General features: G+C 36.6%; 1 protein-coding gene across 27 annotated transcripts in view; it reads left to right on the top strand.

The window, feature by feature from the left end:
* ZNF438 (zinc finger protein 438) overlaps positions 1-13,819 on the top strand; it is a 186,920-nt gene that overhangs the window by 143,180 nt on the left and 29,921 nt on the right. For all 27 annotated transcript variants that reach the window (XM_054660929.2, XM_063781539.1, XM_003951616.6 and 24 more), the window contains one exon: positions 11,484-11,551. In XM_054660929.2, the coding sequence (XP_054516904.2) occupies positions 11,515-11,551 (37 nt within the window). In that variant the 5' untranslated portion in view covers positions 11,484-11,514. The remainder of the gene's footprint in view (positions 1-11,483; positions 11,552-13,819) is intronic.

Here is a 13,819-nt window from a genome sequence, read left to right as displayed (position 1 = left end):
AAATATAGTACAACCACTATGGAGAACAAGCAATTGCTTCTAAAGTTAAGTGGTCCGTGCTTAATAGACCACTTAATAATTCCACTCCCAGGTTTTTACCCAAGAGATATTAAAACATTTATCTATACAAAAACTTGGACACACACATTTATATTTATATTAATTCATGATAACCAAAAACTGGCAGCAACTCAAATGCATATCAGTTAATGGATTAAAAATTGTGTTATATTCATATAATGGAATATGATTCAGCAACAGAAAGGAATGGTCTACTGATACACATAATAAGTGAATAGTTACTGTCTGATGTATATGAAATGACAAGAAATTCTAGGACAAGCAAAACTAATTTATAGTGACAGAAAACATCAGTGATTGCCTGGGGCCATAGGTGAGGGTGGAAATTTATTACAGAAGAGCACAAGGGGACTTTTGAGATGATATTATATATTTTCAATAGGGTGATTGTTTTAAAATGTACTTGGGTTTGTTTTAGTCAGGTATGGTAAAGTGACAGGAGACAACTGCCTTTGAAAGAGGAGTTTAGGCCGGGTGCGGTGGCTCACGCCTGCAATCCCAGCACTTTGGGAGGCCGAGATGGGCGGATCAGGAGGTCAGGAGTTCGAGACCAGCGTGGCCAACATGGTGAAACCCCGTCTCTACTAAAAATACAAAAAATTAGCTGGACGTGATGGCTGGCATCTGTAATCCCAGCTACTCAGGAGCCTGAGGCAGGAGAATCGCTTTAACCCGGGAGCCGGAGGAGGAATCTGGGCTGGAGTACAGTGAGCGGAGACCTCACCACTGCACTCCAGCCCGGGCAACAGTGTGAGACTCCGTCTCAAAAAAAAAAAGAGTTTATTACTTACAGTCCCTTAGAGGAGGGGGCACAGCATACCATTCAAAGCCACAGGGAGAAGCACCTGGGTCAGTCAGGAGGCAGAAGGAGCCAGGGGAAAGCATGGCCCAGAGCCTTTGTTGTAGTTTCCCCAGGAAAGACAAGGTAGGATATGAAAAGCTGTTTAACATTGGCTAGCCTGAATAATTTCAGTGGTCCCTGGCCTATAAGGTAGTCCATATCACTCCAGTGATTTAGGCTGGAGAAATATTGGCTTTGTGTGTTAGTTAGATAAAGGATGTGATTGAGGATATGGGCTTTGGATTGGTTGGTTTGCGTATGAAAGACACGCTCACAGGGGAGTCATTTGCAATATATAGGAATTAGCTAGCCCTGGAAGGGGCAGTATCTTCCCCTCTCTAGCAAGTCCTCTAAGATGTCAAATCATCATAAAATTTAACAAAAAGCCATGATTAATACAGTGATCACTGTAAAGGTATATACATTTGTCAAAGCTCATCTTAAAGTGGGGTGCATTTTGTTGAATGTAAATTATCCTTCAATAATGTTACTTTAAAAGTAAAAAAACAAAAAAAGTTAATGAAATGGACCAACAGTCCCTGGTGTACCTTAGTTCAACTCAAGATTTTTCAACTTTACAATGATGCGAAAGCCATGTGCATTCAGTAGAAACTGTACTTTGACTAGCCATACAGCCATTCTGTTTATCACTTTTAGTACAGTATTCAATAAATTACATGAGATATTCAACACTTTATTATAAAACAGGCTTTGTGTTAGATGATTTTGCCTAACTATAGGCTAATTTAAATATTCTGAGCATGTTTAAGGTAGGCTAAGTTACGACGTTTGGTAGGTTAGGTGTATTCAACACATTTTTGAATTATGCTATTTTCAAGACTTAGGATGGGTTTATCAGTATATAGCCCCATCATAAGTTGAAGGGGCATCTGTAAATGGGTACATGAAATTACTTAAAACAAGCCAGGAAAATTCATCCTCAAGTGCATTAAAAATTTTCAAACAACACCTAAGTATATAAAGGCAAAGAGCAGCATTGCATACTTAAGAATTACAAGTTCATCCAGGCAGTTCCTATTTTTCTTCCATGTGTCATAACCATTTTCATGTTATGGCAAAAGAAAAAGGTGGCATTTTCAGTTATACGGTGTCTGAGTTTATACAACATTTTGGAGTTCTTTCCTGCCATATTCCTAAGGAATACTAATGTGTATTTATTTTGATAGTTAACAATAAAAGGCTTCACTCAGCTTCTTCAGGTTTTTCAGTGATGAAGTTATATAGCATCCAGTCCATAGTTGAGTATCAGTAATCATGAGAAAGCTCTTTCTTATATCCAGTTGAAATTTGCCTCCTTGTAACTTTGTCTTCCTTACTGGTCCTAGTCCTGTCCACTGGAGTTACGTAGGATTCCTCTAATCCTGCTTCTAAAATAACAGTTCTTCAGGTATTTGAAGATGGCTAGCATCTCCCCTTGAATTTTTTTATTTCCCAGGTTCGTTCCTTTCCCAGCTTTTTTTAAAACTCACTTTTCCCTATTACTTTGTACTTGCCATTCTTTGTTTTACTGACTTTCCTTTATTTTTAATAGTTGCACAGAGACATTCTACATTGATTTCCATCAGAACACCCTTGTCTATATTTACATGTATGCATGGGAAAGGGATGAGGGGCAGAGGGAGAGGGAGAAGCTGCACTCAGGAGAGCATGAGGAGTGTATATATGGAAATGACACACACCTTGGGAATGAATTCTGGCCCATCTGAGTGACCTTGAGCAAGTTGCTTAATTTTCTTTGAGCACCTCAGTTTCTTAACTTGATGATAACAGTGCAGATCCTCATATGTGGATGAGGTATTTGTGAATTACCTAGTGGTAGGTCTAGCACATAGTAGCATTTGTTGCAAAAGAGCTACAGTGTAGAATACAATCTAGGTGAAGCTGTCATCCATGGCTTCGCTGACTGGTTCTAGGCTGAAAATAAGATCTTGTGTGATTATCAACCTGTTACATTTTAAAATCAAGAGGCACAGCCTAACAGTAGAATCAAAACTGGAAGATGGCCTATCAGAAGAGCAGCTGCCCAATCAAAGTAGGTTAGTAACATTATCTTAATGTATAAAGAAAAGCCGGTTATGAATTACCTAAAGCTCTGAGACATTAAAAGACTCATTACCTTTTTTATATTTGCATGTTTTAAGTTATCCTGGCCAAATTTATTATATTATGGCATTTATCTGAATGACAGTATGTCAGTGTGATGATATATGACATGTTTATTCCCTAGGAAATAGTTTCCTAGAAATAATAATCTAGATTGACATCTACATCGCAACTCTGTGACTGGTGGCCACATACACATACAAGAGCATGCACTTATACATGTACTCACAACGTGGGTTAAAGTTAATCAGCATGTTGAGCATGGAGCAAATTATTTTCTTTTATTCTCTTATGTTTCTTTATCTACATTTATTTTTAGGAACCTTAGCAAAGCAGCATAACAAAGACAAAGCAGTGTCTGCCTTAGGTTTCTTCAACAAGGAATAAATGGAAAAATTTTCATTTACATCAGGCTGTCACTTTGTCAAGTAACCAATTCACCTAATTTTCATTTTTAATCAACTGTCTTTAAATATGGCTTATTAACTAAAATAAAAAGTAATCATGTAACAGTGGTTTATAAAGCACATTGTATTAGATCTTGCTATCATTGATTGTATTTGCTGTTCGCGTTCTTTAATTTTATTCCTTTCTGATAGATTTTTCTATTTAATATACTTTTCAGCAATTTAAGAAAAGTCAGGTTATAATTTTCAGAGGTTTTTCCTTATAAACTATGAAGGATTCAGTGGCTGTTAGTGCTATACTATGATTCCTTGAGTAAAAATGCACACTTACTCAAGGAATCGTATGAGGTTTATTAAATACTGTTAGATTTTATGTAACTATTTAATGCATATTTTCCTCTAGCATATTTATATTATTATCCAGTCAAATCAGAGGATCAAATCAGAGGATGCAATATTGTAACTATCCAAAAATTTTTTAATAAGTGTTAGGTATATTTATTATATAACTTATTCATGTTTAATAATTATAATAGAATTAAATGCAGCAATGCTTTATGTCACAGCAAAAAACAATACAGCTTCATTTGAGTGGGCGTCCTACATGAAATACCAAGATATTAGGAATACAGTTAAAATTATTTTGATGGCACTCCTCTTCTAACATAGTATTTCAAAACAATGAAAATAAAAACATTTTTTTCTGATTGCAAAAGCAGTATTTATTCATTGGGGAAACTTTGTAATATCACTTTATAAGCATAAAAAGGAAGATTATGTAGCACTTTAATGCCCCACTGAGAGATACATACTTTTAATATTGGGTAATTTTTCTCATGAGTTATGAAAAAAATAACTGAACCATACTGATCTGTAACCAACACTTTTTTTTGGAGTGAAAACAGAGTCTCAGTCTGTCACTTAGGGTGGAGTGCGTGCAGTGGCACAGTCAGGGCTCACTGCAACCTCAACCTCCTGTCGTCAAGGGATCCTCCCACCTCAGCTTCCGGAGTATCTGGACTGTGGATACGCACCTGGCCAATTTTTGTATTTTTTGTAGAGATGGGTTTTTTGTATTTTTTGTAGAGATGGGTTTCACTGTGTTGCTCAGGCTGGTCTCAAACTCTGGGCTCAGGTGATGCTCCCACCTCTGCCCCCAAAAGTGTTGGGATTACAGGTGTGAGCCACAGCATATGGCAATAACCAGCCCCTTTATACAAAAACATGTCATAAGCAATTTTTATATTTCTTAATATTTTAAGAAACATTTTTTAAAATGGCTTTATTATAAAAATATAACCTAATTCTAAGTTTTACATTTTTTGTGTATTTTAAATAGCACCCTTAACATTTCTTTAAAGGTAATGAGGATGATGATAATGATGATGGCTTTACATGTTACAATGATGATTTTTTGAGCAAAATTCCTGCATGTGGAAGGAAGGAAGGTCTGGGCCAAAAGGAATGCAGAATTATAAAGCTCAGGATGCACATTGCCAGAGAGTTTGTGCCAACTATAATACAGGAAGTAAATGAGCATACCCCTTTCCTCAGACTTCCCCCAAAGTTTGTATTATCATTTTTCTGCCAATTTAGAGGCAAAAAAGTAGTATTATTTTGGAAATTTGCAATTCTTTGATTTTTAGTAAGTCTTAACATTCTTTCTGATGATTACTTGTTAAATGTTGTCTTTTATAAATTTTTTAAGTCCTTACTCATTTTTATAGTGGAGCATTATCTCATTGTTATTTCTTTTATATTAGACAAGAATACAAGAACCATGTCCAGTATATCTTTTCCAGAGTGCATAGTAATACTGCAAACAACATCTGTTAAATGAATAAATGTATGTCTGTACGTCTATTAGAATTTTTAAATTTTTCCCAATATTTACCTTTTAATTTTTAACAGCTATATTAAGATACGATTGGCATACAGTCAATTGCATATATTTAAAGTACAATGAGATAAATTTTGATATACGTATATACCCTTGGAGCCTTAATCATAATCAAGATAATGAATATATTCTTCACCTCGATGGATGGGTATATGTTGTTTCTCAGGTCTGCTTATAGAGTCTGTCCTCCAACCTTCTCTGTCTCCCCTGTCCCCAGGCAACCATTGATCTGCTTTCTGCCACTATAGTTTATAGTCTCTAAAATCTTATGCAAGTAGAATCATAGAGTATTGCTCTTTAATGTCTATCTTCTTTCGTATAGCATCATGTTTCTTCATTTCTATTGTGATGTAGGTCAACAGTTCCTTTAAAATGCTGAGTAATGTTCCATTGTATGTTTATATATTCCATCTGTTGGTGAACATTTGGGTTGTTTCTGGCTGGGAACTACTACAAATATAGCTGCTGTGAACATTCTTTGTACAAGTTTTTGTATAGACATACGCTTTCGTTTCTCTTGGGTTGGTAGGAAGGGATTAGCTGGATCCTAAGGCAGGTGTATCTTTTCTTAATAACCAATGATGTTGAACATCTTCTTATGTTCTTATTTGCAGGCCAGTTATCTTTTTTGGAGAAGTGTATGTTCACCTCTTTAGCCCATTGTAAATTGGGAGATTTGTTTTCTTATTTAGTTTTGAGAGTTTTTATATACAATTTCTTTATCAGATTATTTTCAAATAGTTTCTCCCATTTATGGCTCGTCTTTTCATTGTCTTATTGGTATCTTTTGAAGAGCAGAATTTTGCAATTTTGATGAAGTTTAGCGTATTAGTTTGTTATTTTATGGATTATGTTTCAGATGCCATGTCCAAGATACCTTTGCCTGACTAAAGGGCACAGTATTTTCTTTTAGAAGTTTTATATTTCAGAAGTTTTGTGTTTTACATTTAGGTATATGATGCATTTCAAATTTTGTATATGGTGTGAGGTGTGGCTCAAAATTCTTTTTTGTTTTTTGCATACAGAGAAAGCATCATCCTTTGTTGAAGGGACTATTCATGTTCCACAGCTTTCCCTTTGGACTTTCATGAAAATACATATCTGTGTAGATTTATTTATGGACTCTCTATTCTGTTGCATTGATCTATATATCTCTTTCTTGAAACTAAAGTAGCATTAGTCTGATTTCTTTCTTCTTTTTTAAGAAAATTTTGATTATTCTGAACTCTATTTTCATGTGAATTTTAAAAATTAAATTGGTTAATTTCTACAAAAAGTCTACTGGGATTTTGATTAGGATCACATTGAATTTATATATCTATTTGAAGAGAATTGCCATTTTAACAACATTGAGTCTTCCAACCTTTGAATGTGGTATATATCTCTTCATTTGTTTAGATCTTTTAAAATTTCTCTCTATGAGTGTTTTTTAGTTTTCAGTGTATAGGTCTTTCGCATACTTTGCCAGGCTTATCCTTAATTATTTCATTTTTATGCTGTTATAAATGGTGTCTCAATTTCTGATTTATTGTCTCAATTTCTGATTATTTCTAGGATACAAAAATATAATTTATTTTTGCATATCGATCTTGTATTGTGTAACCTTGCTAAACTCAGTTATTAGAAGAGCTTTTTTTGTAGATTCTATTGAATTTTCTAATTAGACAATCATGTCATCTGCAGATAAAGACCATTTTAAGTCTTGCTTCACAATCTGAATACATTTTATTTATTTTTGCTCTATTGCACTGGCTAGAACTTCCAATACAGGGTTGAATAGAAGTGGTGAGAATAGATATCCTTCTCTTGTTTGTGAACTTAGAGGGAAAGCATTCAGTCTTTCATTATTTAGCATGATTTTAGCTTTAGGTTTCTCATAAGATGTGTTTCACCAGAGTGAGGAGTTCCTTTCTATTCTTAATTTATAAAGGGTTTTTTTTTTAAATCAGTAATGGATGTTGGATTTCATCACATACAATTTTTGTGTCTGTTTAAATAATCATGTAGTTTTCTTTTATAACATTAAGATGGTAAATTGCATTTATTTTGAATGTTAAACCAGTTGTGTATTCCTGGATAACTCTACTTGGTCATGATGTATTCTCATATTGTTGGATTTGATTTACTAGAAGTTTGTTTATTACTTTTGCATCTGTGCTTATGAGGGATATTGGGCCATAGGAATCTTTTCTATGTCTGGATTTGTCTGGTTTTGATATCTAGATAATGCTGACTTTTTAGATAGTAAACATTTCCTCCTTTTCAATTTTCTGGAAGGACTTATATATAATTGGTATAATTTCCTCCTTAAATATTCAGTAGAAGTCACCAGAGAAGACGTCAGGGCCTAGAGGTCTAAGAATTCTAGATTACAGTTGTTATTATTGTATATTGTCTTCAGACTTGCATTATTTTTGTTTTTGTTTTTTTCTTTTTCTTTTTTTTTTTTTTTTTAGATAGAATTTTGCTCTTGTTGCCCAGGCTGGAGTGCAATAGCACAATCTCGGCTCACTGCAGCCTCTGCCTCCTGGGTTCAAGCGATTCTCCTGCCTCAGCCTCCCGAGTACCTGGAATTACAGGCATGCACCACCATGCCCAGCTAATTTTTGTATTTTTAGTAGAGACAGGGTTTCTCCATGTTGGTCAGGCTGGTCTCAAACTCCCAACCTGAGGTGATCCGCCTGCCTTGGTCTCCCAAAGTGCTGGGATTCCAGGTGTGAGCCTCCGCGTCCAGCCAGACTTGCATCGTTTTATTAATAGTAAGAAATCTGGGCCGGGCGCGATGGCTCACGCCTGTAATCCCAGCACTTTGGGAGGCCGAGGCGGGCAGATCACGAGGTCAGGAGATCGAGACCATCCTGGCTAACACGGTGAAACCCCGTCTCTACTAAAAATACAAAAAATTAGCCGGGCGTGGTAGCGGGCGCCTGTAGTCCCAGCTACTCGGGAGGCTGAGGCAGGAGAATGGCGTGAACCCGGGAGGCGGAGCTTGCAGTGAGCCGAGATCGCGCCACTGCACTCCAGCCTGGGCGACAGAGCGAGACTCCGTCTCAAAAAAAAAAAAAAAAAAAAAAAAAAAAGAAATCTGTTGTTATCCTTATCATTGTTCCTTTATATGCAATGTGTCTTTTTCTCTGGGTGCTTTAAAAACTTTTTTTTTTCACCAGTTTTGAGCAGTTTGGCAATGATATACCTTAATATGTTTTCATGTTTCTCATGAATCAGTGTTTTGAGATGTTTGGATCTGTGTGTTCACAGCTTCATCAAATTTGGAAAATGTTCTGCCATTCTTTCTTAAAATAATTTTTTTGCCCTTCCATCTCTCCCCTCTTCAAATACTGGTATATTAATCTTCTTAAAGTTGGCCTGCAGCTCACTGATGCTCTCAATTCTGATTTTTGTTTTTTGTTTTTTTAATTTTACTGTCTTCTCCATTCTGTGTAGTCTCGATAGCTGTGCCTTCAGATTTGCTAATATTTTCTTCAGACATGTCTAATGTGCCATTAATTTCATGCAGTATATTTTTCATCTTATACATTATAGTTTTTATCTCTAGAAATTTTATTTGAATTTTTTCATGTCTTTTCTACCTGTACTTAACATTTTGAGCACATGAAATCTAGTTACACACTTAATGTCCTTGTCTGCTAATTCTAATATATGTCAGTCCTGCTCAGTTTTGATTGTTTTCTAAATTATGGATCATATTTTTCTGCATTTCTGCATGCTTGATAATTTTTATTAGATGTCAGTCATTATGAATTTTACTTTATTGGGTGGTAGATATTTTTGTGTTTCTATAAATATTTTGTGTTTTTTTCTGGTACATAGTTAAAATAGTTTGAAACAGTTTGATTCTTTCATGTCTTGCTTTAAGATTTACGTGAAACCAGAGAAATGCACAGTTTAGAATTAAGTATTCCCCCCTACTAAGGCAAGACCCTTCTTTGTACTCTACCCATTCTTTTGTGGATTATGAGTTTTTTCACCCTAGCTAATGGGAACAGGCAATATTCCCGTTCTTCTGTGACTGTAGTGTACCTTGGACCTTTCCCTGGTCTTGGGGTGTTTCCTCACTTGCCTGTGCTGATCGTTACAAAGGTAAATAACCCAGCGAGGACCCTCTCTGTTGTGCTGTGTCTGTGTGTAGCTCTCTTTTCCAGTATTCTGGAAATCTCTGCAAGGATCTTTCCTCACATAGAGCTCATTGCAGTTGTTTCAATAGGGCTCATTGCAGTTGTTTCCTGGCTCTCGGGGATCAGTTTTTCTTGACCTGATGATGCAGGATTTTTCTCGACCCCTTTGTCAGATTTGCAATGGGGGTGCCCTGTTTACTCAGCCTGCCACACTCAACCCCTTGCAGGAGGGAGCACGTGAGCAAGCGAGTGGGTTCAGGCTGGCTGCTTTGGGTGCCGGCAGGAGCAAGCTCCATGCACACCCTGCGGCGGTGCCCAGGTGGGAGATCCCCAGAATCCCAGAGGGCATGCTACAATGCCCTCTTAGCTTAGCTTTGCCGTTTATGGACAGCAGTGTGTTATCAGCTCAGTGGGCCCCTTGTCTTGTCACGTGGGGCGTCTACACTGCACCAGCAAGGGCAAAGGGCTAGTGTGACAGCCTTTTTTGGGTACCTGCATCCAGTGGGTCCCAAGCCCTTGTGTGGTGCCCAAGAAGAACGAGGTCATGCTGACACTTGAAGGATGGTGGAGGCAGATAATTTTATTTAGCGATGGATGTCTCTCAGCGGAGAGAGGAGCTGGAAAGGGGGATGGGATGGTCAGGTAATCTTCCCTGAAGTCAGAGCGTCTCTCTGATGTTAAGCTATCTTTCCTCTGAAGTCCAGCTGTCCCTCTGAAGTCAAGTTGCTTCTCTCCAGTCAAGCTGCTTCTCTCCTCTACTGACTGAGTCCAGGGTCTTTATAGGCACAGAATGGGGGTGCAGGGCAAGCCATGGGTAGTTTTGGAAAAGGCAACATTCGATTGGTAAAAAGACATTATTCAGAAAGAACCAATCAGGAGAGAACAGGCAAACAGGGATAGAAGTTCTCACCTTGGGCAGCAGGTTTCCGGCTACTTTGACTTGAAGGTGCTGTTTCACTGGGGACCCGCCCCTGTCGGCCTAGAATTTCTCTGCCTACTGCTTCTATCACTGATGTTCAGTGTTTTGAAGACATTGTTTCATATGTTCTGTCTGTGTTTTGGTTGTTTCAGGCAGAAGCATGAATCTGGTCTCTGTTACTCCATCTTGGCTAGAAGTAGGAATCATGCCTTTTCATTTTGTCCAATTTTCTTACTTTAAAAATATTTAAAATTTTAAATAGAAAAATTCATCAGTCTTTACCTTAATGGGCTCTGTACTTGGTGTCATGCTTAGGAACATTTTTTTGTTTAAGAACTTATAAAAAAATTTACTTCTATTTTTCAAACATTTGAATTGTCTTATTCAGATATTTTATTAATATGGAATACTACATTATACACAATTTGGAAAATAGCTAAAATATGGGGAATGGGGGAGAACACCTGTAATTCCATCACCAAACACACTGTAAATTTATATATTGACGTATTTTCTTCCATGTGTTTTCCTGTGCCTTTATTTTTTGTGTATTTGTAATGCTGGTGTCCATCATTTAGCATGTTCATCCATGTTTATCCAGTGCATCGCATCATTAACATTTTTTATGTTGCTACATAATCTTCACAGTTGCATTTTAATGACTGAGTTATATTTCATCAAATGATTATATTACAATTATATTACCTTTATACTGTTAAGCATTTTAGCTATTTCTTCTTAAAGTATATGAAGCAATTATCAGAGAGTACATTTTCAGAGAATCCTAACTTTGCCTACTTACACATGACCCCATGAGAGCAGAAGTGTGACTAAGGCCCCTGATGTGTCATTGCATCTGTCTCCAAGCCCATTCTAGTACATTCAATAAAATCCTATTTGTAGAAAAATGAGAAGAAAATAAAAACATCAATTCTTAATAGCTCAATCCATTTCTTATTACTCATGTAGTTATAAAACAAACTTTAAAAAACAGCTTAGAATTTCTATATTTAGTATGCATTAACATGCTCTCTCAATTACTTTCTAATACTTATTTGTGCTTGCTTATTTTTAGGAAAGATACTATTCAAGTCCAGTACATCATAATGCAGAATTCTGTATCAGTACCACCAAAAGATGAAGGTAAGTTAAACTGCTGAGGAAAATGGTGATGTGTCTGTTATAGTTTTAATTTGATACATTGAATGTCATTGACCTCTAATCATAAGGTAACTTATTTCCTAGAATTAAAAATAAAAATTATAATTATATATGAAAACTCATTTCTTTTGGTAAATAATTTGAGTGTATATGGATTCCTGAGTTTTAAGGACCTGTCTCCTTTTCTAGGCTATAGCGCCTTGAGAGCCCAGCCATCTCATTCCACCCAAAACTCACAGAGCCCTGCTTATTCACTGGCAGTTAACTGGCACTAACAGATATCAATAAAATTAAAAAGTATTGGCTTTATTGAAACAAAATAACACAAGTATTTTAGTGAGTAGAAGAATATATGCATATATATTCACACACACATCTGTAGACATACACTTAGAGGCTATAGAATTTGTGTATACATTTCTTTGCCTGTTTCCCCTGATATCCATTTAAAAAGAAATAGAAAAACTATTTTACTTTATGCAATGTATAAAAAATAAAATAATGATTTTTTAACAGGCACTTCTGGACCTTCCAGAAGAACCTGGACCTCCAGATGGAGGTAGAGTCCTTTCTTCATCAAGAGTAATTAAATTACCCTCACCATAAAGGGTACACTCTAACCCCAGGGAGAAATACCAGTCTTTCCCTGCCCCATCTAGTCTCTTCCACACGGAAGAGAAGTTCTGACATGTATGAGAAAAAAGACATATCTTTAATGAGGCAAAATTAGGTTGCCTTAGTGGAACATGTAGCTTTTAGTGAAAGGAGGGAATTTGTTATGAAGGACCCTTAAATAGAGCAAACACTCTTTGATCTCTCTATCAGTGAGAAAGGTAGTATCATAACTCTTGAGCACATGGAATCTGGATTTGAAACTCAGTCCTACCACTTAACTGTAAAACTTTAGGTGTATCACTTGACCTCAGCTTCCACATCTGTAAATCTATAAAATGAAGATAATAAGTTCCACTCTATAGGATATGTGGAGACTAAAGGAAATAGCATATGTAAATCACCTAGCATATTGTTGTTTGCATAGTAGGCACTTATATGATGATAAAACTACCATTCTCAATGGCTATTATTAATATCCTCATCTTTGAGACTGGTCAGTGAGATGGCCATGAGGCCGCCTCTTGCTTGGGATGCCTAATGGCCTTGGAAGGCCAAACATGCTCCAAGGGGACCCATGGGGAGTAAGCAGGAATTAGATCCCTTAGTTTGATTCTTACCCAGGAGTTGATCTGAAGAGAGAGTGAGAGTCCTTGAGACTCACACAAAATCCAGCCGGGAACACTAGGGCAAGAAAGGAGATGGGCAAACCCCAACTAGAAATAAAGAGCGTGTGTTTTCCTTGAGTGTTCTCTGGTATATATCCTCTGGAAGATTTGTGCAGCACTTGGTAGCTGATCAAGGGTTTGAAATTCAGTGTCCTAGCTGGTATTACCTTCTTTTATCCAAGCAAGCAAGGAGAAGCTTAGGAGAAAAAATAATGGAACAAGTATCAGGAAAGCTGGACTCCATTCCATACCTGCCTCCAACCAGCTGTGGAACCCCAGGCAAAGTTATTTTGCCCCTGAGCCTCAGTTTTCTCATTGAAAAATCGAGAATGACTAGGTGTTCCTTTCAGACTCTGAAAAGGTTTGTCTATGTGAGTAACTAAGCAACAAGCTGCTTGGCTCTGGCTGATACAGAGGGAGAAAGCACTCACACCTCTTGGCTGCTTTGCTTCTCATCACAGTTTGTTTTGTTCTGATGCCTACCTCTCTGGGCTATCACATAAGCTTGGATACTTCCATTGACCGGAAAGTAAGACCCCTTGGCCCTACCCAGAGCTCAAGTAAACCTCCTTACCAGTCTTTTCTGGGACTAAAGATGCTTAAGCCCAATCCTGGAATTTGACAGAGGATATATAATAGCTTAAAAAAACCTCAATCATGTGCCTCCATTGTGATAATCATTCTACCTACAACTTTACATCCTTTATTTAATTTTCACAATAAGTTAGACGTAAACCTTATTTTACAAGTTCAAGATTAGGTACTTTTTGCCAAGACCACCAACCAGTAAGTGACTGATCCAAGATTTGAACTCAGATCTATCATAAAATTTATAAGGAATATTTATATAAATTATAAAGAATATATATTTATAAAGAATATTTAATTTATAAAGATATTTCTATAAGAATTTACAATTTATAAAGAATATTTCTAATAATTTTTGATCATCTCCTTTTTCTCTCATCAA

This window comes from Pan troglodytes, chromosome 8 (genome assembly GCF_028858775.2).
Source record: "Pan troglodytes isolate AG18354 chromosome 8, NHGRI_mPanTro3-v2.0_pri, whole genome shotgun sequence".
Classification (NCBI taxonomy): domain Eukaryota; kingdom Metazoa; phylum Chordata; class Mammalia; order Primates; family Hominidae; genus Pan; species Pan troglodytes.
The sequence above is the reverse complement of the archived record's forward strand: the minus strand, read 5'-3'. Positions and strand labels throughout refer to the sequence as shown.